Source organism: Trachypithecus francoisi, unplaced genomic scaffold, assembly GCF_009764315.1.
Source record: "Trachypithecus francoisi isolate TF-2019V2 unplaced genomic scaffold, Tfra_2.0 Contig01580, whole genome shotgun sequence".
Taxonomy (NCBI): Eukaryota; Metazoa; Chordata; class Mammalia; order Primates; family Cercopithecidae; genus Trachypithecus; species Trachypithecus francoisi.
In genome coordinates, this window is record NW_022681443.1 from 582,788 (window position 1) to 607,840 (window position 25,053).

Consider the following 25,053-nt stretch of genomic DNA (forward strand, 5'->3'; position numbering starts at 1 on the left):
TGCTGGGATTACAGGCGTGAGCCACCGAGCCTGGCCCTGAAGGTGAAATTTTTAAAGGAAAAAGGAACATTCAGGCCAAGGAGACTACCTATGTAAAGGTCAGGAGCAAAAGGCTTAGGGCACTTGGGGAGTAGGAGGTAGTTGAGCTTCAAAGGTTGGATTACAAGGCACGGTTTTTCCCAAGTCTTTGGAGCTCCAGTTGTTCCTGGGGGTCACAGCCTTCTCTGAAATTGGCAAACAACTTCAAAACTGTGACACCACAGCTCATAATCCATTCATCCCCACACTGCAGACCAGTGGCTCCTCAAAGGTCCCAAGACCTGTAGTTGCCTCCAGATCACAAGGCCCCCTCCCTAAGATAGGGACCCAGCCAACCTGGGTCACCCCATCACTATCCTGGGCAATTGGCCACGGCCACTCTGCCTCCTGCCTTCCAAGGGCGTGCTCCGGTGACAGCCCGCCTGCCTCTAGCCCAGTGCTTCCCTACCCTAGCCTCACAGCAGAATCCCTGTAATTCAACCAACCAACCAGTCCTCACCCAAAACAGTTACATGAGAATCTGTCCTGCTACACATCGGTGATTTTAAAAGCATTTGTCAAAAGACATTGAACTGTACATTTAAGATCTATGCATTTGGCCAGGCGCGGTGGCTCAAGCCTGTAATCCCAGCACTTTGGGAGGCCGAGACGGGCGGATCACGAGGTCAGGAGATCGAGACCATCCTGGCTAACACGGTGAAACCCCGTCTCTACTAAAAAATGCAAAAAACTAGCCGGGCGAGGTGGTGGGCGCCTGTAGTCCCAGCTACTCGGAGGCTGAGCAGGAGAATGGCGTAAACCCGGGAGGCGGAGCTTGCAGTGAGCTGAGATCCGGCCACTGCACTCCAGCCTGGGCGACAGAGCGAGACTCTGTCTCAAAAAAAAAAAAAAAAAAAACTATGCATTTTACTATATGTAAATGATATCTGAAAATAAGTTTCCAAGGGACTCTAAGGCAGCGTGAAGAACTACTGGTCTAGACCGAGGACTCCAGCACCCAGGAAGACACCATGTGCCCCCTACCCCATCATACCCACACGTTTCTTGGAACTTCGCTCAGAACTGTAGCGTCCACGATTCAGAGGGCAATGAGATTTGACCCAGGCAGTTCATTTAGCATCTGTTTTTCTCCTAGCAACCAGCTCGCCTAAGCTTCTGATTGGCTGGAGGCGCGGGGCCTTCGCTTCGCGTTTTCTGTTTGTAGATCCTTATTGGTTAAGAAGAGCGTCAGTCTCCCACCCCGTAAGAGTGTAGTCCGCGTTGAAACTCGGCGGCGACTGGCCCAGCAGAACCAGGGACGGGGAGAGGGATCAGGCTAGCTCTTCATTGGTCCCTTCCCCTCGTTGTTGGCCACGATTCCGCCCCTTTCTCCAAGTTCCGTTCGCTCGCGGCCTAGCTTCTCTCCCAGACTCTCGCCCCCATTGGCCGCAGGCCACGCCTTCGCCCCGCCCCCGGTCCTTCCAGCGCGCCAATTGGCGGCTGCGGGGAACGTGCCAGGACGAGCGCGCCGTGCCCGCGGAGAGAGCGCGGCGCGGGAGGCCGGCAGCCAGCTGGCTGCATGGCGCGCTGCGAGAGGCTTCGCGGAGCGGCCCTGCGCGAAGTGCTGGGCCGGGCGCAGGGGGTCCTGTTCGACTGTGACGGGGTGCTGTGGAACGGCGAGCGCGCCGTGCCGGGCGCCCCGGAGCTGCTGGAGCGGCTGGCGCGGGCCGGCAAGGCGGCTCTGTTTGTGAGCAACAACAGCCGGCGCGCGCGGCCCGAGCTGGCCCTCCGCTTCGCGCGCCTCGGCTTCGGGGGGCTGCGCGCCGAGCAGCTCTTCAGCTCCGCGGTGTGCGCCGCGCGCCTGCTGCGCCAGCGCCTGCCCGGGCCTCCGGGCGCGCCGGGCGCCGTGTTCGTGCTGGGCGGCGAGGGGCTGCGCGCCGAGCTGCGCGCTGCGGGGCTGCGCCTGGCTGGGGACCCGGGTGACGACCCGAGCGCGGGGGACGGCGCGGCCCCGCGCGTGCGCGCCGTGCTCGTGGGCTACGACGAGCACTTCTCCTTCGCCAAGCTGAGCGAGGCGTGCGCGCACCTGCGCGACCCTGAGTGCCTGCTCGTGGCCACCGACCGTGACCCATGGCACCCGCTGAGCGATGGCAGCCGGACCCCTGGTGAGCGCGGGAATGGCGGGGAAACCGAGATGGAGGCGATCTGCGCATTCGCCTCCACGCCTAAGGGTGAGGGGCGGGGAAGAGGCGTCTCCAGGTGGCAGGTGGGGAACAGGAGAGTGCGAGGGAGGCCCAGGGTGCTTTGGTGTGTGTAGGGGGATGATACCTGTAGCCGCCATCCTGTGAAGGGCAGAGTGTGGTCCCTGTTGGACAGATGAGGAAACAGGCCCATTGTAACTCAGGGAGTTGGGCAGAATTCTGCCCCACCCACCATCGCTCTGGGGTTGGAGAGGAAGCCTGGGAGGATTGTCACCGTTGTGAGGGTTGAAACTCCATTCTCAGAGGTAGGGTGTAGGCAGGTGTGTGGGGGAGCAAAGGCGGTGGAGTTTGACCTCGGTTCCAGGTCCATCTCCAGCTCCACAGCTGTGTAATCATGTTCAGTTATATAACCTGCAAGCATCTCTGCCTGGGTGAAAAATGGCAGTGCTCACCCTGCCTGGTGACGGTGATCAGGGTGGGTGCCTGGCACGTAGTAGGTGTTCAGATGATGTAAGTTGTAGCCAGAGTCCGCCATGTCACAGAGAACGTAATGAAACAGCTTGGTGTGTGTTCTTCTTTGGTTTCCAAATTACTCTGGAGATGGGAGTTATTGTCCCATTTCTGAAAGAGACTGAGGCAGCCGGATGCAGTGGCACCAGCCTGTAGTCCCAGCTACTCAAGAGGCTGAAGCGGGGGAGGATTGCGTGAGCCTAGGAGGTCAAGGCTGTGGTGTGCTATCATTGCATCTGTGAAAAGCAGCTGTACTTCAGCATGGGCAACATAGTGAGACCTTGTCTGTAAAAGAAGAGGAAAGAGGCCGGGCGCGGTGGCTCAAGCCTGTAATCCCAGCACTTTGGGAGGCCGAGACGGGCGGATCACGAGGTCAGGAGATCGAGACCATCCTGACTAACACGGTGAAACCCCGTCTCTACTAAAAAATACAAAAAACTAGCCGGGCGAGGTGGCAGGCGCCTGTAGTCCCAGCTACTCGGGAGGCTGAGGCAGGAGAATGGCGTAAACCCGGGAGGCGGAGCTTGCAGTGAGCTAAGATCTGGCCACTGCACTCCAGCCTGGGCGACAGAGGGAGACTCCGTCTCAAAAAAAAAAAAAAAAGAAGAGGAAAGAAACGGAGGCTAAGAGAAGGGAAGTGAGCTGCCCAAGAATGTATCTAGTGAGCCCCTCCACCTCCTGTGTCCCCATACACCTGCCTCCATCCTGCCTCTGGTAATTGGTATTTCAGCCCTCACACATAGGGACAGTCCTCCCAGACTTCCCCTCCAACCCCACCCAATGATGGGTGGGACAGAAATCTGCCAGCAATTCACTGGCAGAGTGATAGAGCACCGGAACCTGAATTTGGGCTTTGTGACACAGACCTCCAGTCCAGGGCACTCTTAACTGCTGTCATCTTGCTAGTTCAGCCTTCCAGGGGAGGCAGAGGCAAAAGGAGGCCCCTCCATTGTGGAGGGATTGAGTTAGACAAGAGCAGGTGGCAGCAGAGGCTAATTGGCAGTGGTCAGTGTGTGTGGCCAGGTTAATAGCCCAGTCAGTAGACTGGGGCTGTGGACAGATCTCTATCACTCTCTCTCTGCTGGCCACTGACCCATATAGTCATTGATATTAAATCCTGGGGGTACAAGATGGTATTGAGTGAAGAGAAGTAAACACAGGATTATGGTGGGGTGGTGAGCAGGGCCTAGTACCAGGGGCATCTGGGAAGGCTCCCTGGAGGAGGCATGATGCGGAGCAGAGCGATAATACATCAGGAGGTGTAAACCCAGTGCTGTGGCATAGCAGAGAGGGATTCCGTAGTCCTTGGCTTCTCCTGGCTGTGCTGCACACCTACTTGGTATGTGGGCCCACCTCAGCCTCAGTTTCCCCATAAATCTGTGTTGAGGGCTCTCTGGTCAGGCCATGTTACTGAGAACTTAATGAAACAGCTTGGTGTGTGTTCTTCTTTGGTTTCCAAATTACTCTGGAGATGGGAGTTATTGTCCCATTTCTGAAAGAGCCTGAGGCAGCCGGATGCAGTGGCACCAGCCTGTAGTCCCAGCTACTCAAGAGGCTGAAGCGGGGGAGGATTGCGTGAGCCTAGGAGGAGCTGCAGCAGCTCCTGCCTGCCTTAGGCATGCTATGAAAAGTTTTTCCCAGGAGGCCTCAAGGCTCAGGTTAAGGCTGTGGGTTAAGAGGTTCTCCAGGGCGCAGGAAGGCTGGTTGTCAAGGAGCTAGGGAGAAACCAGGCCCTGCCCATGCCTGCCTTGCAGGCCTCTGTGGAATCCAGACCCCTGTGGTCTCAGTAGCCACCCGGCTGTGCCCACTCATCCTGCTGTCATTCCCGCAGCCTAGAGGGAGAGGCAGAGGCTTAACAAACACAGCTCTGCAATCATATTTGTGCACAACTTAACGATGCAGCTTTCAAACGGTGTGGTGTGGTGTGGTGTGACAGTATTAAAAGCCCTCATGATGCTTATGTCTGAAATAATGCAAATATCTCACCCCCAATTCCTCCTCTCCCGCCCCAGGGACCTCCGAAATTGTGTGTTTATCTTGTCACCACATGACAGCCACTTGAGCTAACAAATGGAAAGGCCTGCTGTCTTAGGAATACGTCATCAGCATAACATGCAGAGCCGTGGATTAGAGTGGAGGTGACTGGAATGATGGTGGCCTGAGAGACGTGGGCCTGAGAGAGGCCCAGATACCCCTGCTAGGAGGCTCGCTCCCTGGGGTCAGGAGCTTTGTAATGTTGACTGCTCTGTGCCCTGTGTCTCGCATGTAGTTGGGCCTTAGTGAATATTAGCTGAATGAAGGAAGTGGGACACAGGGCCCAAAGGTGATCAACTCCATCCTGGTGGGGAAGGACAGAGTTGGGGCCATTCTTGAGCTCAGAAGAACATTTTGGGATGACTCAGTGAAAGCCCTTTCCGTCCAAGAAGGAATTGCTCACCAACGGAGCACACGGCTTTTATTCTCTCTTTTTTTTTTGTTTTTTGTTTTTTGTGTTTGTTTTTTTGAGACATAGTTTCACTCTGCTGCCCAGGCTGGAGTGCAGCGGCGCCATCTCGGCTCACTCACTGTAATCTCTGCCTCCCAGGTTGAAGCGATTCTCCTACCTCAGCCTCCCCAGTGGCTGGGATTACAGGTGCACACCACCACGCCTGGCTAATTTTTAATCTCTACCAAGTTCTTAAAACAGGCAGTCACAAGATGTCAGATGAGGGGAGAACTCCCAGGGGTGTTGCCCTGGGCCAGCCTGAAAGCATGCGTTCTGGCCCACCTCGGCCTTGATCTTGTGACCCTGGGAAGTTCCTCTTCCTCATCTGGGGGCGGCAGGGCTGAGGATTCTTGCTCTCCCCACCTGTTTTCCCCTTTGTTCCCCTTCCCCATCTTTGCCTTTGGCTTAACTGAGTGGAGTGTTGTCGGCTATGGGAAGGGAGACAGGAGGCCCAGAGCATTTGGGGTCAGACCAGTGGCGCACTGAGAAATGTGGGATAGCAGGGAAAGCCATGATTATACCATGTGCTGGCTTCTGTGGTGTAAATACTCCCAATACAGCCAATCTTGAGCTACCAACGTGAAGTCAGTCCCTGAATGTAGGGTTGGGAAGAGATGTGCAGTAGCACACACCTTCTTACCGATTTCCACCATCACAGGTATGGTGGAACTTCAAGAGCAAAACCAGCAGAGGCTAGTGTGGTTCAATAACTAACAAGCGGTGAGTTTTGAGAACTTACTACCTTTGTTTTAAACATTATCATTTAGGCCGGGTGCAGTGGCTCACGCCTATAATCCCAGCACTTTGGGAGGCCAAGGCGGGCGGATCATTTGTGGTCAGGAGTTCGAGACCATCCTGGCCAACATGGTGAAACCCCATCTCCATTAAAAATAAAAAAATTAGCCCGGTGTGGTGACACGCGCCTGTAATCCCAACTACTCGGGAGGCTGAGGCAGGAGAATGGCTTGAACCCAGGAGGTGGAGGTTGCTGTGAGCTGAGATCGCTCTATTGCACTTCAGCCTGGGCAACAGAGCGAGACTCCATCTCTAAATAAATAAATAAATATAAAAAGCATTATCATTTAGTTGTAAATTTGTAAGCTGACTTTTTTTTTTTTGAGACGGAGTCTTGCTCTGTCGCCCAGGCTGGAGTGCAGTGCCTGTATCTCAGCTCACTGCAAGCTCCACCTCCCAGGTTCACGCCATTCTCCTGCCTCAGCCTCCCGAGTAGCTGGGACTACAGGCACCCGCCACCTCGCCCGGCTAGTTTTTTGTATTTTTTAGTAGAGACGGGGTTTCACCGTGTTAGCCAGGATGGTCTCGATCTCCTGACCTCGTGATCCACCCGTCTCGGCCTCCCAAAGTGCTGGGATTACAGGCTTGAGCTACCGCGCCCGGCCAGCTGACTCTTTTTTTAGACAGGGTCTCGCTCTGTTACCCAGGCTGAAGTGCAGTGACATGATCACAGCTCACTTTAACCTCAAACTCTTGGGCTCAGGCCCTCTTCCTGCCTCAGTCTCCTGAGTAGCTGGGACTATGGGTGTAAGCCCCTGCACCCCACTATAATCCTGTGTCTACTTCTCTTCAGTACCATCCTGTACCCCCAGGATTTAATATCAATGACTGTCCGGGTCAGTGGCCAACTGAGAGTCAGTGACAGAGATCTGTCCACGGCCCCAGTCTACTAATAGTCTACTGGGCTATTAACCTGTCCACACACACTGACTACTGCCAAGTAGTCTCTGCTGCCACCTGCTCTTATCTGACTTGAACCCTCCACAGTGGAGGGGCTTCCTTTTGCTCCCACCTCCCCTGCAGGGCCAAATTCACAAGATGACAGCAATGAAGAGTGCCCTGGACTGGGGTCGGTGTTACAAAGGCCAATAATTTTTTTTATTTTTTGTAGAGGCGGGGTTTCATGGTGCAGGCTGGGCCTTTTATTTGTTTGTTATTTTAAATGCAGCTGTACCTGGAATAAGTTGACTTTTTTTTTTTTTTTTTTTTTTTTTTTTTTTGTGAGTCGGAGTCTTGCTCTGTCGCCCGGACTGGAATGCTGCAGTGGTGCGATCTCAGCTCACTTCTGCCTCCGCCTCCCGGGCTTAAGTGATTCTCCTGCCCCAGCCTCCGAATAGTTGGGATTACAGGCATGTGCTACCGCGCCTGGCTGATTTTTGTGTTTTTAGTAGAGGCTGGGTTTTACCATGTTAGCCAGGCTTGTCTTAAACTCCTGGCCTCAGATGATCCACCCCCCCTCAGACTCCCAAAGTCCTGGGATTACAGGCGTGAGCCACGGCGCCCGGCCAACTTTTCTTTTCTTTTTTTTTTTTTTTTTTTTTTTAATGTATATGTATATTTATTTAAGTAGGTGTGGGATCTCCCTGTGTTACCCAGGCAGGTCTTGAACTCCTGGGCAGTCCTCCCACCTGTGCTTCCCAAAGTGCTGGGATTACAGGCATGGGCCCCTGTACCCAGCCATAAGTTGACTTTTAATAGCACCTTCCTTTGGCTGGGCGCAGTGGCTCACACCTGTAATCCCAGCACTTTGGGAGGCCAAGGCGGGCGGATCACGAGGTCAGGAGATCGAGACCACAGTGAAACCCTGACTCTACTAAAAATACAAAAAATTAGCCAGGCGTGGTGGTGGGTGCCTGTAGTCCCAGCTACTTGGGAAGCTGAGGCAGGAGAATGGCGTCATCCCGGGAGGCAGAGCTTGCAGTGAGCCAAGATCGTGCCACTACACTCCAGTCTGGGCGACAGAGCGAGACTCTGTCTCAAAAAAAAAATAGTACCTTCCTTTAACGCCCAGCTCATAAAATTCCTGCAAAGGAAACAATTTGTACTCCCAGGTCAGAGCTGGGTTGGACCCACGCAAATGCAAATCCTTTTGCTGCCACTTATGAAGCTGTACAACTCTGGGCAAGTTACTTAATGTCCCTGAGCCTTGGCATTCTGATCTGTAAAATGGGCTTCCATAAACACCCAGCACAGGCCAAGCGGTTTAGAATATGCTTAGTAAATGGTGATTATCATCATTTGTTCAGGGACATTAGCATGAAGGCAGAATGTTCTGGCACAAAGACACGTCTGTGGGACAGGCACAGTGGACTTATTGTATGAGGCAGGATGGTACTGGGCTGGGAGACAGGACTGTCCTTTAGTTCTATACAGTCCTCCTATTGTTGGACACTTGGGTGTGTTCCACAGTTTGGCTTATCAGTTACTGTAGCCCCAGACATCTTCCAGCCTGCAGCTTTTTGTCTCCAGTTGGAATTCACTTCTTGTGATCACTTTCCCGGGGGAGGCGGACTGGGTCAGAGGTGCGAACATTTCTGTGCCCCGCTGTGTTCCAAAGGAGCTGTGCCAGTTTCTGACGCCAGCCGCGTGACTTCTTGCAGCAGTAACCACAACTGCTATTTGTTAAGTGCAGCTCCATTTACAAAGCACTTGTCCCTGTGATGTCCAGCACCCCTTTGGAGGTCGGCATTGCTTGAATTTCGCTTTTGCAGGAGTCTGGAGAAACTCGGGGTGGTCGAGTGGTTTGCCCAAAGGCCCACAGCTGCCAGGGTGAAATCGCGAACCTCAGGCAGGACTGACCGAGCCAGGCCCTATTTACCTGCAGTAGCTCCACCTGTCCTCACAATACCCACATGAGATAAGTGCTGTAGACATCCCCGTATTAGAAATGGGAACATCAAGGCACAGAGAGGATAGCTAGCCTGTCAAGAACGGTGGAGATGGAGTCCAGATGCCGGCATCTGGTTGCCCTCTCTACCCTTAGCCACTACAGTAAGACTCGGAAGTGGGCTTTCTGGCTTGTGTCAGCAGCTGATTTGACCCCGGCACAATCTGCCTCCCTGGACTTCCAGTTTCAGGGCCTGACGCTGTCCCTGCCGCCCTCCTGCTGACTGCGTCTCCGTCTCCCTACAGGCACTGGGAGCCTGGCCGCTGCGGTGGAGACGGCCTCGGGACGCCAGGCCCTGGTGGTGGGCAAGCCCAGCCCCTACATGTTCGAGTGCATCACAGAGAACTTCAGCATCGACCCCGCACACACACTTATGGTGGGTGACCGCCTGGAGACCGACATCCTGTTCGGCCACCGCTGCGGCATGACCACCGTGCTCACGCTCACAGGAGTCTCCCGCCTAGAAGAGGCCCAGGCCTACCTGGCGGCTGGCCAGCACGATCTCGTGCCGCATTACTATGTGGAGAGCATCGCAGACTTGACAGAGGGGTTGGAGGACTGAGCCCACGGCACCCGCAGCCACAGGCCCACCCCTCCCCACTCCCCGATCCTGTAGGTGGAGGCGATGGGTCACGAGCCGTGTTACACACCACCGGCTCCTTGGCCCCGTTCTGCACCGGGGTGGGGCTGGGACCTGAGGAAGGTTTGAGGGCCCTTGCAACCCCCTCCCAGCAGTGGCTGGGCACTCTTTGCTGCCCCAGAAGCTGGTCCCCTACAGATTCATCTTGGCCTGACCCAGCCAGGTGGACTTATTTCCTGCCCTGTCACCTCCCCTCCTTGAAATCTGGGCCCTGGTGCCCGCTGAAGATTTCCTCTAGCCCTGAGCACTTAGTCTCCTCCCCCTTCTCTGGGTCTTCTAGAGCTCTCTCTGCCCCTCAGGTCCTGGCCCTTGGGTCCTTGTCAACCAGAGGTCTAGGGAACCACAACCCTTATTTTCCTGAGTGCCGGCAAAGGCTAAGTGACAGTGACCTCATCGATGTTGGGTCCTGTGGGGTACCAGTCTAGGTTCCTAAGTAACAGTGACCCTTTTTGTCCTGGAGCCCGAGTGGACCAATCGGAAGCCTAAGTGATGATGACCCTCGCATGTCCTAGGTCCCTGAGTGGACCCATCAGGACCCCAAGTGATAGTGACCCAGTGGTCTTTTAGATCCTCAGTAGAACAATCCAGAAGCCTAAGAGACAGTGGCCCCTTGATAATCTGGGTCTCACAGGACCAGCCAGGGGTCCAGGTTTCAGTCCGTAGGTAACAGTGGTCCATGCCCTGAAGACACCCCTCCTCTACAAAGACTGGGATGCTCGGGGGCTTCTGTGGCCAAGCCCCACCCTTTCCTGGTCATGGTACCCGTACAGTGTTGATGGCCACAGCTCGAAGGGGGGCTTTCATGTCTCCCTGTGCAGTCAGTGTTTGCAGTACCACCTCTCTCCCGTGCCCACTCTCGGCTATTTATTTATGTGTGCCAGTGACGGTGGGTGGGGGCTGGGCCTTCCCCGCCATCTCCACCCCTGTTGTGACCTGTCCTTCCGTACTTAATAAAGTGCGCGTGGGAGTCTTCACCTGTGTTCGAGTCCATGTTTGGGGAGGGAGGAGGACCCCCTGCTGGAGCCTGCTCTCCCTGGAGCTGGCCTGACACATTGTTCCCTGCATGAAATGACCCATTCCCGTTCCTGAGTGTCTTCTGCGTGTAGGGATACTTTGAGTCAAGAGCACTTTATATGTCGCTGAATCTTTGTGTACCGACTGACTTCAGTGCTTTGGAAAACCCAGCATGTTTGAATTATTCATTCCTTTACAGCAGGAAATGGGGGATCGGAAATACGATGTTAACTTACCAAGGGTGAACAGCTGGACTCTGTGCTCGCCTTATGCAGGATTTGAACATGCATTGGCTGACTGTAGGAAGCTGTAGCCCCCTCTCTGGAGACACTTGAGAAGGGAGACAGGAGGGCGGAGGATGAGGTCTCAACCTCAGGAAGCTCAGGGGAGATGCTCTTTGAGACATCCCCACACCTGGGATGCTGTCAGTGACTGCCCTGCTGGTCCTGAGCTCCTCCAGGCAGAGGCTGTGTGTCTCCCTCGTTGCTGCGTCCCCGGGGCCTAATGCAGAGTAGGTGCCCAGCCATGAGCTAGCGGGGGTCCAGGGGCAGCCTGGAAAGGCCCAGAGAAGCTGAGAGCTGCGTGGGGAGGTGCGGTGGGCGCTGCACAAGCTCAGCTTTGGTCTCATTTGTGAAGTGACGGTGGGACTTCAGGGTCTGGGAAATCTTCTCCAGTATGATTCTTGAGAAGAGGGGGTGCTTGACAGAGCCCAGATGCTTCGTGAAGTAGGAGCAAATGTAGTGCAGTCGTGGAGACTTGTGTTTGTTTCAGAAACTCAGTTCGGCCGGGCACGGTGGCTCATACCTGTAATCTCAGCGCTTCGGGAGGCCTAGGCGGGGGAATCACAAGATCAGGAGTTCAAGACCAGCCTGGCCAAGATGGTGAAACCTGTCTCTACTAAGAATACAAAAATTAGTTGGCCGTGCTGGCAGGCACTTGTAATCCTAGGTACTCGGGAGGCTGAGGCAGAGAATCGCTTGATCCCGGGAGGTGGAGGTGGCAGTGAGCCAAGATCGCGCCACCGCACTCCAGCCTGGGCGACAGAGCGAGACTCTGTCTCAAAAACCAAAACAAACAAAAAACAGGCCAGGTACAGTGGCTCAGGCCTGTAATCCCAACACTTTGGGAGCCCAAGGCAGGTGGATCACAAGTTCAGGAGTTCAAGACCAGCCTGGCCAACGTGGTGAAATTCCATCTATACTAAAAACAAAACTTAGTTGGGTATGGTGGCAGGAGCCTGTAATCCCAGCTACTCAGGAGGCTGAGGCAGGAGAACTGCTTGAACCTGGGAGGCAAAAGTTGCAGTAAGCCGAGATTGCACCACTGCACTCCAGCCTGGGTGACCGAGTAAGACAACATCTCGAAAAAAAAATGCAAAAATTAGCCAGGCGTGGTGGTGGTGGCGTGTGCCTGTAGTCCCAGCTACTTGGGATGCAGGAGAATCACTTGAAGTTGCAGTGAACTGAGATCATGCCGCTGTACTCCAGGCTGGGCAGCAAAGCAAGACTCCGTCTCAAAAAAACAAACAAACAAAAAAAAAGAAAACTCAGTTCAATGTGGCTAAGGCATAGAGGGTTTTGGTCTGCTCCCTGAGGTGGTCTAGCATCCTCCAGGTGTATCCTTCTCAGTTCTGTGTCACCATCTCCCCAACCAACATCCTAGGACAGATTCTCATGGCCTGGCTTGGGTCATAGCCCATCTGGATGGGACACAGCTATTGGGCCATGTGACCCTCCCTGCCTTCCCCTTCACCCTCCACCAGTAAGGAAATGGTTGTCTCCACACAGTCTTGCCTCAGCCTCCCAAAGTGCTGGGATTACAGGCGTGAGCCACCACACCCAGTCTAAGCACTGAATTTGTTTTGTGTTTTGTTTTTGCATAGGTTCTCGCTCCGTCACCCAGGCTAGAGTGCAGTGGCACGATCTTGGCTCACTGCAACCTCCGCCTCCCAAGGTCAAGTGATTTTCCTGCCTCAGCTTCCCAAGTAACTGGGATGACAGGCACCTGCCACCACACACAGGCTAATGCCACCAGGTCTGGCTAATTTTTGTATTTTGAGTAGAGGTGGGGTTTCACCATGTTGGTTAGGCTGGTCTTGAATTTCAGACCTCAAGTGTTTGCCCACCTCGGCCTCCCAAAATGCTGGGATTACAGGCATGAGCCATCTTGCCCGGCCTCTAAACACTGAGTCTTGAGTTTAAAGCTTGAGTGTAAACCAATCTCATTAATTTGATTCCTCAGGGTCAGCGATTGGCTACTCTTCTGACCAATGAAACAGGAAGAGAGGTCTGGAATGTTTGCCTTGCCTCGCTTTTTTTTTTTTTTTTTTTTTTTTTTTTTTTGAGACAGCATCTCTGTCACCCAGGCTGGAGTGCGGTGGTACAATCTTGGCTTACTGCAACCTCTGCCTCCTGGTTTCAAGCGATTCTCCTGTCTCAGCCTCCTGAGTAGTTGGGACCACAGGCACACGCTGCCACGCCTGGCTAATTTTTTGGCATTTTAATAGAGAATAGGTTTCACTGTGTTGCCTAGGCTGGTCTCGAACTCCTGATCTCAGGCAATCCTCCTGCCTCGGCCTCCCAAAGTGCTGGGATTACAGGTGTGAGCCACCACACCCAGCTGTTTGCCTCACTTTTAAAGGACATAGAGGAGGGAGTCACTTCTGGCTTTGGGTGTGGTGCTGGGAGCCATTGCAGCCATTCTGTGATCAGGAGGTATGGCTGAGCATTTAACTCAGGTGACCCTGCTGCAGGTAGCAGAGCAGAAAGACCGCAAGAACTTATTGGGTTTGCTTTTCCCCAGCTTGTAATTTAGAAAAGTTTCAAATTAATAGAAAAGGTGCAAGGATGACACGATGAATACCACTACATCCTTCACCTAGGTTTACCAGTTGTTAATATTTGCCTAGTTTGCTTAATTGCTCTTTATATATGTTTACTTTTTGTTATTGTTTTAGAGATGGTCTCACTCTGTTGCTGAGTCTAGGCTGCAGTGGCACAGTCACAGCTCATTGCAACCTCTAACTACTGGGCTCATGTGATCCTCCTGCCTCAGCCTCCTGAGTAGCTAGGAGCACAGGCATATGCCACCACACCCAGCTAATTTTTTAAAAAAATTTTGCAGAGGCCGGGCGCGGTGGCTCAAGCCTGTAATCCCAGCACTTTGGGAGGCCAAGGCGGGCGGATCACAAGGTCAGGAGATCGAGACCCTCCTGGCTAACACAGTGAAACCCCGTCTCTACTAAAAATACAAAAAAAACTAGCCGGGCGCGGTGGCGGGCACCTGTAGTCCCAACTACTCGGAGGCTGAGGTGGGAGAATGGCGGGAACCCGGGAGGCGGAGCTTGCAGTGAGCCGAGATCACGCCACTACACTCCAACCTGGGCGACAGAGTGAGACTCCTTCTCAAAAAAAAAAAAAAGAATGCTCACTGGATGCAGTTGTTCACACCTGTAATCCCAGCACTTTGGGAAGCCAAGATAGGAGGATCGCTCGAGGCTGGGAGTTACAGACCAGCCTAGGCAACATAACGAGATCCTATGTCTCCAAAAATTAAATTAGCCAAGTGCAGTGATGTGCACCTGTAGTCAGTCCGAGCTCCTCAGGAGGCTGAGTCAGGAGGATTGGTTGAGCCCAGGAGTTTGAGATTACAGTGAGCTATAATCCACTCCAGCCTGGGTGACAGAGTGAGACCCTGTCTCAAAAGTAAAATAATATAAAATAAAATAAGTATAAAATAAATATAAAATAAAATGCTAAAAGCATTGTAAAGGCTCAGGCCTGAGTCTGGGAGGGCTATGAATGAAAGGGCCTGGCCCCCACCCAGACCTTACCTGAGAGGAGAGATGGAGCCTAACCGAGGGCTGAGGCCTACAGTCAGAAGAGATACAGACTAGAAGCAGGAAGGCCAAAGGCAGGTGTGGAGGGGGCTCTCTCTGGACAAAGGCTGGGAGGCGAGAATGGATGAGCAGGGTTGAGGGGGCCGGCTGCGGTGCCATCCGGCTGGAAAAGGGCCTAGCTTGCCAGGGGCATCCCCTACCTTCATAGAGTAGGAGGGCAAAGATAGCTTTTCAAGCCTGGGTATCTTTAGCTCAGCAGATGAAAGCGGGTCGGCCCTGGCTCCCTGTATGACCTTGGTCAAGTGGCCACCCTCTCTGGGCGGTTTCCCCAACATTAAACTGCATTATTAAATGGGGGAGCCGGTCAAGCATGTGTCTCAGGGTTCCTCCCTGCTATGACTTCTAGGACTCAGGAGCTGGCTCTGACCTCCCCTACCTTCCCTGGCTGGAGCAGCCAGGTTGGCTGCAGATGTGGATGGCACCTCTGTGGGCCGCCCTCCTCAACACCGCCAGCTGAAGGAGGTACAGCTTCCCTTTCCTCACCTCTGCCCCCTGTCCCTGGCAGGGCGGAATGGCTGAGCTGGCCTGCATGACCTGTCTGGACCAAGCTGAGCCCATGTCTCACGACAGTAGCCAGGATCCCACCTAGGACGCAGGAATTCCAGAGAGCTGGCTGCCTCATTTCAGGAGAGTTATAAGGTGGGGAGGAGAATCCCTGGGGTGGTGGCCTTAGCCTTGGGGGACACAGGAATTCCAGAGAGCTGGCTGCCTCATTTCAGGAGAGTTACAACATGGGGAGGAGAATCCCTGGGGTGGTGGCCTTAGCCTTGGGGGACACAGGAGGGAGCACTAACATCGAGCCCCTCCTTAGACATCACTCCTATAATCCTCCAAGCAGTGGCCTTATTCCCACCTTCCGGGTCTGGAAACAGGTTGAGAGAAGCCAAGGACCTCAGCTACAGCTGCAGCCATTCAGCCCCCAAATCAGAGCTCACCTCTCGTCTCATCTCCTGATATATATATATTTTTTAAGATGGAGTCTTGCTCTGTCGCCCAGGCTGGAGTGTAATGGTGTAATCTTGGCTCACTGCAACCTCCACCTCCAGTGTTCAAGCAATTCTCCCTGCCTCAGCCTCCCGAGTAGCTGGGATTACAGGCACCCACCACCACACTCAGCTAATTTTTGTATTTTTAGTAGAGATGGGGTTTTGCCATGTCAGCCAGGCTGGTCTCGAACTCCTGTCCCCAAGTGATCCTCAACCTCCCAAAGTGCTGGGATTACAGGCATGAGCCACCGTGCCCGGCCTCTTCTCCTGATTCTAACTGCAGCCTCATTTCCCTGTGCAGAAATTCAACCAAGTTGGCAGACACAAAGTAGGGGTGAGGGGAAGATGAGAGGGGAGATAATGAAAGCAAGGCGCCAGGCACAAGGCCTGGCAAGATAAGTGGGCGCTGCCACCAGGAGGCCCTGAGGACTTGGGGGAGGAGGCCCACGATGCACCTGTGTCCCTGCCTTCCCTCCCCGCCAGGAAAACCGCAGCTCCTGTCCCAGGGGATACTGGAATCTGGAGAGATTTCTTGCCCCAACCTAGGCAAGAGGAGACTGTTGGGGACCAATTGGGGATGACACGTAGACCTCCCAGAGGCGCTGCAAAGACTCGGGGAAGGTAACAGCCTGGCAAAAGCGACAAAAAGGAAGTGAAAACCTTCTCAGACTCCATGAAGAAACGAATCATCTGTTTAGTACAACAGACCTCAGTTACACCCTGTATTCACCTCACGCAAGGAAAGCAGGATTTAATCTCCCCAGTTTACAGATAGGGAGACTGAGGCAAGTGGGCGAAACAGCTTACCCGGAGGCTCTGAGGGGACATAGCAAGCAGGGCCAGCACCTGTGTGTCCAGACTCCCAAATAGGCCTTTCTGGGGTCTGGGGACCTCTTCACCATGCCACCCTGCCTCCCTGCCAGCCCCACTCATGCCGGATGCTGCAGAGGGGTAAACTGTCCCTCCATCCAACAGCAAACACTCCCCAGTGCCGGGCCCATTTTCCAGGGTGGAGGAGGATGCAGGAGCAGCTCCTGAGGCCACAAGAACCCAACTACTGGGCTGGGCTGGGAAGGTGGCCACACCCACCTGCCCACAGCCCTGCGAGGACCACACCTGAAGCGCCTCTGGCCCTCCATCTAGGACTCTGCCTGAGAGGCCCTATTCCTTGATCTGGCAGAGAGGAGAGGCATTGGGGAGGGACAGTGGAGCTGGGCTGGGCCACACCCAGCCCTTCCTATGGTTGAGGTTTTGGGGAGGCCAGGAGGAAAAAGTGAAGCTGCTGTGGTTGGTTTCCAAGCAGCCACTTGGTCTGGAAGGAGGGGAAAGGCACTCATGGGGGTGCAACCCCATCCCCTCTCTGGGTCCGCCTTGCGGCCCTACACACGCCCCTCTCATCCTGTACCAGAGTGGGCTTTGGGCATCTGGAGGAAGGTGCCCCTGGGGGACAGGGTCAGGCAGGGTGGGTTTGCTGGCCTGGCCTCCAGATGTGAATCACTCCCGGTTGGCATCTTCGTCCCTCTTTGGTGCCAGCAGTTTCAGAAAGAGGATGGCTAGGTGGAGGAGGTCGTCCCCGTGACAACCCCCCAGCATGCCCCTCACTTCTCCCAGTGCTCCCCACACCCCTTCCTCCACCAGGTTCCTGAGACCCCTCCAACCCACCCTCAATTCTCTGCCACAGTGATCTTCCCTACAGCCCAAATCCGGCCTCAGTACTAACCCTGGCTCCCCAGCCTCCTCCCGTACAATAATATCCAAGCCCTGTGCCCAGCCCATGAGGCTCTCCATGATCCAGGTCCTGATGGCTTCCCAGCCTCATCCCCGTCTTTCCCCTACATGCCCGGAACACTGTTCCCCAGCCCTGACCTTCTCATTCCGGAGCTTCTGCCCATGCTGGAAAGCCAGGCGTTTCTCCGCCTACCTTCACGAACCACCTCCTTTACTCATGCAGCCGCCACCCCACCATAGCACTTTCTCATCGCTTCCCTTAGAGCCATCATCATCTACTTCTTCTTTTTTTTTTTTCAGACCGAGTTTTGCTCTTGTTGCCCAGGTTGGAGTGCAATGGCCTGATCTCGGATCACTGCACCTCTGCCTCCTGGGTTCAAGTGATTCTCCTGCCTCAGCCTCAGAAGTAGCTGGGATTACAGGCATATGCCACCACGCCTGGCTAATTTTGTATTTTTAGTAGAGACAGGGTTTCTCCGTGTTGTTCAGGCTGGTCTCAAACTCCCAACCTCAGGTAATCTGCCCGCCTCGGTCTCCTAAACAGCTGGGATTACAGGCATGAGCCACTGTGCCCAGCCCATCATCTACTTCTTTTTTTTTTTTTTTTTTTTTTTTTTTTTTTGAGACAGAGTCTCGCTCTGTCACCCAGGCTGGAGTGCAGTGGCCGGATCTCAGCTCACTGCAAGCTCCGCCTCCCGGGTTTACGCCATTCTGCTGCCTCAGCCTCCCTAGTAGCTGGGACTACAGGCGCCCGCCACCACGCCCGGCTAGTTTTTTGTATTTTTTTAGTAGAGACGGGGTTTCACCATGTTAGCCAGGATGGTCTCGATCTCCTGACCTCGTGCTCCGCCCGTCTTGGCCTCCCGAAGTGCTGGGATTACAGGCTTGAGCCATGGCGCCCGGCCCATCATCTACTTCTTAATGCGGTTGTGGTAAGATTCCACCCCAACTATGCGCTCCTTGAGAGTGGGGACTGGGAGGGGTTCATCTTTGAATCCTGAGAGCCCAGGGCCAGGCACATAGTAGGTGCTCAGTAAACACCTGCTGAACACTCGGGGAAAGGAGGGCTGTGCCAGGCCTCAGAGGAGAGATGTGAAGAAAGAGGACAGGGTGGCCAGGCATGATGGCTCACACCTGTAATCCCAGAACTTTGGGAGGCCGAGGCAGGTGGATCACCTGAGGTCAGGAGTTCCAGACTAGCCTGGCCAACATGGTGAAACCCAGTCTTTACTGAAAATATAAAAATTGGCCGGGCATGGTGGTGGGGGCCTGTAGTCCCAGCTACTCAACAGGCTGAGGCAGGAGAACCTGGGAGGCAGAGGTTGCAGTGAGCCGAGATCATGCCACTGCACTCCACCCTGGGCGACAGAGCGACACTCCATCTCAAAAATAAATAAATAAAAATTAAAAAGAGAGAGGACAGGGTGCTGTCATGCATGTCCGTGTGAAGAGACCACCAAACAGGCTTTGTGTGAGCAACATGGCTGTTTATTTCACCTGGGTGCAGGCGGGCTGAGTCCGAAAAGAGTCAGCGAAGGGAGATCAGGGCGGGACCGTTTTATAGGATTTGCGTAGGTAAAGGAAAGTTACAGTCAAAGGGGAGTTGCTCTCTGGCGGGCAGGAGTGGGGGTCACAAGGTGCTCAGTGGGGGAGCTTTTTGAGCCAGGATGAGCCAGGAAAAGGAACTTCACAAGATAATATCATCGCTTAAGGCAAGGGCTGGCCATTTTCACTTCTTTTGTGGTGGAATGTCATGAGTTACGGTGAGGCAGGGCATTTGCACTTCTTTTGTGATTCTTCAGTTACTTCAGGCCCTCTGGGCGTATATGTGCAAGTCACAGGGGATGCGATGGTTTGGCTTGGGCTCAGAGGCCTGACAGGTGCACAGAGCTAGGACCCCACCCCCTCCTGGCCTGGACCACCCTGGGCCATCTCCCCGACTTGACACTCCCAGGCCAGAGGCTGTCAGGCCAGGGCGCTTTGACTATCCCCTGCATGCCCCTGAAGGGGGCCAAGCCGGAGGACTTAGCCAAGCCCGAGGACTTAGCCAAGCCCTGCAGCCTAAGGCTTGGCGTGCGGCCCAGCCTTTCTTTAGCCTTAGCTAGGAGCGAGCAAGCACTGCAGCAGCGGCAGTCCTTGCTTCCGGGGAAGGCCGGGGTGGGGCCAGGGCCTGTGGTTTAAGTCAGTGGCCTTCTGCAGACGCGCACGCAGGAGCCACGCCCTGGTCCCTGCCCTGGAGTGGCCTGGTCTCTCCCAGGTCTGATTCCTTGAAGGACCCTGCACCTCGTCAGCCATCTTCTCTGGGCACCCCCTGAGCCCGGCCTGCTAGCCACAGGCCCCTTCCCGCCAACTCGTGGGCCTAGCTCATCATCAAACTATTTTCCACTGGCTTCCTCCAATCTCTGCCACAGCACAATTTCGGTGGTGGCGGGGCGGGGGGAGGTGGAGAGGGATGAAGAATAGGAGGTGGAGCTTGGACCCTCGTAGGGGGGGCGGCAGATGGCCACTCTGATTGGTCACCTCTGCTCCAGAACTGGCTTCAAAATTCCAAGGACTCCGCCCTCGGTGGCCCCCAGCCCCGTCCTGACTGGCAATTGGCTGAACTTCCAGGGGGCGGGGCTCACCCCGTCCGGTCCCGTTAAAAGGGTGGGAGCGTCCGGGGGCCCAGCTCTCTCGGGTGGAGTCTTCTAACAGCTGGTGCGCCTCTCCCGGGAACATCCTCCTGGCCTCAATCATGGCTTGTGTAAGTGTGGGGACCCCACCCCAAGGTCGAGGGGATAGGGCAGGAGCTGATGGCCGGAGGAGAGCTGGGCAGATCGGGAGCAGGGTTCCAGCCCCAGCTGTGTGGCCTGGAACCACTGCCTTCTCTAGACCTCAGTGGCCACATCTGTAAAATGGGGGTGGGCGCCATGGTCCCTCAAGGTCTTCTCTGCGTTGATAATTGTTTGGATTCCTCCAGGGTCTAAAAGCACAGTTATTTCTGCCCAGGGTTGACATTCTGCAGCTCTCTGAGAAGTGAGCGTGGGAAGGGTGTGGCCAACTGGGGGACACCCAGGCCACTATCTCTTTCCCCCTCCTCCACCCCAAAGAGCCTCCTGTCCCCTCCCCCCTGCAGCTGTCCCAGTCACCAGGCCAGGGCAGAGTCACCCTCTGCTCCAGAATACGCTGAAAAGTCGCCAGGACCCGAGACAGGCTGCCCAGGATGGGCCTTTCTAGGTCGGGGGTGGAGGGTGGTTGTGTCCAGGCTGGTGGGAGGGAGGGGAGCGGGGGAAATTCCCTTCCACCCCCCCAAACTGGGAGAGTTTGGGGTGGCAGGGAGGTGAGAATCTTCCTGGGGCCCCAGGGAAAGGGTTCAAGTTTCTGGCAGAAGAAACCACTCAAATAAAATTAACTCTTGCCCACCCACCGGGGTGCCAGGGAGCAGCAGTGCACAGCAGTTTGCTCAATCTTGTTAACCCTGAACCAGCCCGGCCACAGCCCGACTGCAGGCCACTCTCCCTAATGCAGAGGGACCGTGTTCTTCATGGTCTCTCTAGCCCCTGGGCCTCTTCGCAGAGAAAAGCTTGAAGGAGAATAGTAAGGTCCCCCTAGCCACTTCCTCTCCAGCAGAGGAGCCGACCCCTGCATTCAGTGTGACCGTGGGCCAACTGCCTGCCCCTCCCCAGCCTGATCCTCTCCATCTGCGATGGGACAGAGCACCCCACCTCCCAAGCCACTCTTGAGTTCAAAATCCCCAGGCCAATCTGCAAAATCTTCTAGAGCCTGTCTTCTAGAACCTGATTCACGTTACTGAAGCCAACCCCGTTGGGAATAGGGACTTTTCCAGGACCACACAGAGAATCAGAGGCTAGAAATCAGAGCCCGATCCTGTCCCCAGGCTTCCCCTTGGCTTGGTCAGAGGATGCCGGGCGGGAACGACTCCACCCCCACCCCCAGCCACCCCCGGACACTTGGGGTAGTGGAGGCCTTGTCCTCTAACCCGCTGGGCCGGGGCTTGTCTGTGCAGGGTCTGGTCGCCAGCAACCTGAATCTCAAACCTGGAGAGTGCCTCCGAGTGCGGGGCGAGGTGGCCCCCGACGCCAAGAGGTGAGAGGTGAAGTCAGGGTGGTGCGCGGCAGGGATGGGGGCTTGGTCCAGCCGAGAGGGCGTGGCCGGCCAAGTCCACGTCTCCTCCCTGGCTGAGAGTGGGTTAACGGCCGGCCGACGTTGCTGCGCTTTCTGGGTGACTCACTTCCCCCGCGGGGTCTGGGCGCCCCTACTATTGCCGCCCCCTCCCCCGCTCCCTCCCTGCTGTAGCCTCTTGAACTACAACAGCTGCAGCCTCGTCATCTATAATACCTTGGTTCCCCCGCCCCCACCCCTTTCCGGTCTGGGCGGGACCTGCCTCTGGGGAGGGCGGGGAGAAGAGTGAGGCGGGAGTCACCGCCGCCTTGCCTCTGAGTCCCTCCCTCCTGTGACAGGTCATTCATTCAGTGCCTCAGTCCGGTCCTTCTTCCTTCACTCCTGGTTCACTCAGCCGGCTGCCTTATTTTCTCAGCAGTTATGTGACCTTGGACCAGTCAACCAACCTCACTTAGCCTCAGTTTGTTAGCAAAACAAGGGGGGAGGTGGTTGTGTGGAGGAAGTGAGATGCGGATGGTGTAGTGATGATGAGGAGGGTGAGGATCCGCTGATGTTGTTAAGAGCCGCACACTTCTCATGCACTAATTTCATTGCAACCAAACCCTCAGAGGCAGGTATAGCTATTATCACCACTAAACAAATGCATTTATTATTTTATTTTTTGAGACGGAGTCTCACCCTGTCGTCCAGGCTGGAGTGCGATGGCTTGATCTCGGCTCACCACAACCTCCATCTCCTGGGTTCAAACGATTCTCCTGCCTCAGCCTCCCGAGTAGCTGGGATTACAGGTGCCTACCACCACACCCAGCTAATTTTTGTACTTTTAGTAGAGATGGGGGGGGGGTTCACCATGTTGGCCAGGCTGGTCTCGAACCCCTGACCTTGTGATCTGCCCGCCTCGGCCTCCCAAAGTGCTGGGGTTACAGGAGTAAGCCACTGTGCCCGGGAGTATCATTATTATTTGTTAATTTACCCCATAATTACTAAGCATCTCCTTCCGGTGTGCCCCACTTGTGCTGGGCACCAGGAACACAGAGATGTACAAGACAGGACGGGAAGTTGCCATCTGGAGGGAGTCTCTGACCTTGACCAAAAGGGCTAGGACGCTAGTGATTTCAAGAATCTATTCCGGGCGCGGTGGCTCACGCCTTTAATCCCAGCACTTTGGGAGGCCGAGGCAGGCGGATCACGAGGTCAGGAGATCGAGACCATCCTGGCTAACACAGTGGAACCCCGTTTCTACTAAAAATACAAAAAAATTAGCCGGGCGCGGTGGTGGGCGCTTGTAGTCCCAGCTACTCGGAAGGCTTAGGCAGGAGAATGGCGTGAACCCAGGAGGCGGAGCTTGCAGTGAGCCGAGATCAAGCCACTGCACTCCAGCCAGGGCGACAGAGCGAGACTCTTTCTCAAAAAAAAAAAAAAAAGAATCTAGCAAGCCCTCCTGTTCAGCCCCCATTGTACAGATGAGCAAACAGGGAAGGAGGGGCAGGGACTAGCTCACGCTCACACTGTAAGCAGGTGTCAGGGCCAAAGCTAGAATCCAGGTTTCTTGTCTCTGTTAGTGAGTTCTTCAAGCAAAGTGTGTTCATGGGGTACTGAGTGACAGATTAGTCAGTCGGTGGGGCTGGAGCTGGCCGAGGTGGCCTCACACCCACCCGTTACCCCCCAGCTTCGTGCTGAACCTGGGCAAAGATAGCAACAACCTGTGCCTGCACTTCAACCCTCGCTTCAACGCCCATGGCGATGCCAACACCATCGTGTGCAACAGCAAGGACGGCGGGGCCTGGGGGACCGAGCAGCGGGAGGCTGCCTTTCCTTTCCAGCCTGGAAGTGTCGCAGAGGTGGGCTGCGGACCGGAACCGGGACCAGGGACAGGGGCTGGGTGGGCTGGGGCGGAGCTGGGTTAGTGACTGGAGATCTTGGCCTTGCCTGCTCTCTTTCCCCTCCTCTTCCCTCCCTTCCTGTGTGATGGCCAGTGTCTGCCCCTCTTTGAACCTCAGTAGTTGATTAGAATAAAACAAAAGAAAAAAAAGCCTGGGCTCGGTGGCTAATGCCTATAATCCCAGCACTTTGGAAGGCCTAGGCAGGCGGATCACCTGAGGTCGGGAGTTTGAGATGAGCCTGACCAACATGGAGAAAAATACAAAAAATTAGCCAGGCGTGGTGGCGCATGCCTGTAATCCCAGCTACTCGGGAGGCTGAGGCAGGAGAATTGGCTGAACCCAGGAGGCAGAGGTTCAGTGAGCTGAGCTGAGATCATGCCATTGCACTCCAGCCTGGGCACCAAGAGCAAAACTCTGTCTCAAAAAAAAAAAAAATTAGCCTGCATGGTGGCTCATGCCGGTAATCCCAGCACTTTGGGAGGCCTAAGCGGGTGGATCACCTGAGGTCAGGAGTTCGAGACCAGCCTGACCAACATGGTGAACCCCCGTCTCTATGAAAAATACAAAAATTAGCTGGGCGTGGTGCATGCAACTGTAGTCTCAGCTACTTGGGAGGCTGAGACAGGAGAATCGCTTGAACCTGGGAGGCGGAGGTTGCAGTGAGCCAAGATTACGCCACTGCACTCCAGCCTGGGTGACAGAGGAGACTCCGTCTCAAAAAAAAAAAAAAAAACCTGTCATAGGATTAGAGTAGAAAGAAAGAAAAAAATATTATAAACGCACCTCCGTAGTCTCAGCCACAAACTGGGGCTGTGTCAGGGCGACATGAGGAACGGGTTCTGGAAGGGCCCGTGGCCTGTGGGCCTGGCTCACTGCTCTCCTGTACCGCCAGGTGTGCATCACCTTTGACCAGGCCGACCTGACCATCAAGCTGCCAGATGGATACGAATTCAAGTTCCCCAACCGCCTCAACCTGGAGGCCATCAACTACATGGCAGCTGACGGTGACTTCAAGATCAAGTGTGTGGCCTTTGACTGAAATCAGTCAGCCCATGGCCCCCAATAAAGGCAGCTGCCTCTGCCCCCTCTGAACCAGCCTCGTGTGTGTGTATGTGTTTGTGTGTGTGCACGCATGTGCGTGTGTGTGTTTGTGAGAGAGAGAGGGGTCCCCCACCTCCAAGCCTGTCCCCTTCTTTCACTTCCATTCGCTTTGTCCACGGGTACCTCCTCAGTTCCAATGATGTCTTCCGCTGGGTCCCCCAGACCAAGCACAGAGAGTCTGACACACAGTAGGAGGGTCAGTGACCACTGAATAAAAATCAGTCCCTGCCCTGAAACTGCTTTTAGCCTAGTGGGCCCTAGAACACAGCAGATGCTCAAAGGATGTTGTGTAAATGACATCAAGGGGGAAACAGGCAAGGACAGACCACTTCATGTGTGGTGACAGGACAGAAGACAGGGAGGTAGAGGGAAGAATACGAGACCCCTCTCATTTGTCTTCATGAGCTAGAAAGAGATGTGGAGTCAGACAACATGGGGCTGCCAGCTGTGTGGCCTTGTGCATGTTAACTGACCTCTCTGAGCCTCAGCTTACTCCTTTATAACGGGGGGATAATGCAAACAGCCTATCAAAGAGTCGTTCCAAAGATCAGTCGCTTCTTGGCCTTCTGGCTGAGATCAAGTGGAGATTAAATGAGGTGTTTCATGAAAGAAGCCAAGCCATATTCAATACCTGCATATGGCAAATGCTCAGTGGATGGTGGTTTCCCATACCTCGTGGACACCCCCCCTTTTTTTTTTTTTTAAGAGATGGGGTCTTGCTATGTTACCCAGGCTGGAGTGCAGTGGTTGTTCACAGGCATGATCGTGGCATACTGCAGCCTCAA

The 25,053-nt window shown here is 54.8% G+C and overlaps 2 protein-coding genes across 2 annotated transcripts; both read left to right on the forward strand.

Moving 5' to 3' along the window:
• The first annotated feature begins 957 nt into the window (after window positions 1–957).
• On the forward strand, window positions 958–10,508 carry PDXP (pyridoxal phosphatase). Its single transcript, XM_033188842.1, has 2 exons — window positions 958–2,183; window positions 9,142–10,508. The coding sequence occupies exons 1-2, from the start codon at window positions 1,598–1,600 to the stop codon at window positions 9,456–9,458; spliced, it is 903 nt and encodes a 300-aa protein (XP_033044733.1). The 5' UTR covers window positions 958–1,597; the 3' UTR covers window positions 9,459–10,508.
• Window positions 10,509–19,759: 9,251 nt separating this feature from the next.
• Window positions 19,760–24,259, forward strand: LGALS1 (galectin 1). Its single transcript, XM_033188904.1, has 4 exons — window positions 19,760–19,905; window positions 21,169–21,248; window positions 22,954–23,125; window positions 24,060–24,259. The coding sequence occupies exons 1-4, from the start codon at window positions 19,897–19,899 to the stop codon at window positions 24,204–24,206; spliced, it is 408 nt and encodes a 135-aa protein (XP_033044795.1). The 5' UTR covers window positions 19,760–19,896; the 3' UTR covers window positions 24,207–24,259.
• Window positions 24,260–25,053: the final 794 nt, after the last annotated feature.

What these genes read in the sequence shown, in the direction of transcription:
- PDXP (XM_033188842.1), top strand. Translation starts at nt 1,598, where the DNA reads ATGGCGCGCTGCGAGAGGCTTCGCGGAGCGGCCCTGCGCGAAGTGCTG. An exon ending in CGATGGCAGCCGGACCCCTG is followed by an intron (nt 2,184 to 9,141) that starts GTGAGCGCGGGA and finishes GTCTCCCTACAG; the next exon opens with GCACTGGGAGCCTGGCCGCT.
- LGALS1 (XM_033188904.1), top strand. An exon ending in GTGGCCCCCGACGCCAAGAG is followed by an intron (nt 21,249 to 22,953) that starts GTGAGAGGTGAA and finishes GTTACCCCCCAG; the next exon opens with CTTCGTGCTGAACCTGGGCA. An exon ending in AGCCTGGAAGTGTCGCAGAG is followed by an intron (nt 23,126 to 24,059) that starts GTGGGCTGCGGA and finishes CTGTACCGCCAG; the next exon opens with GTGTGCATCACCTTTGACCA.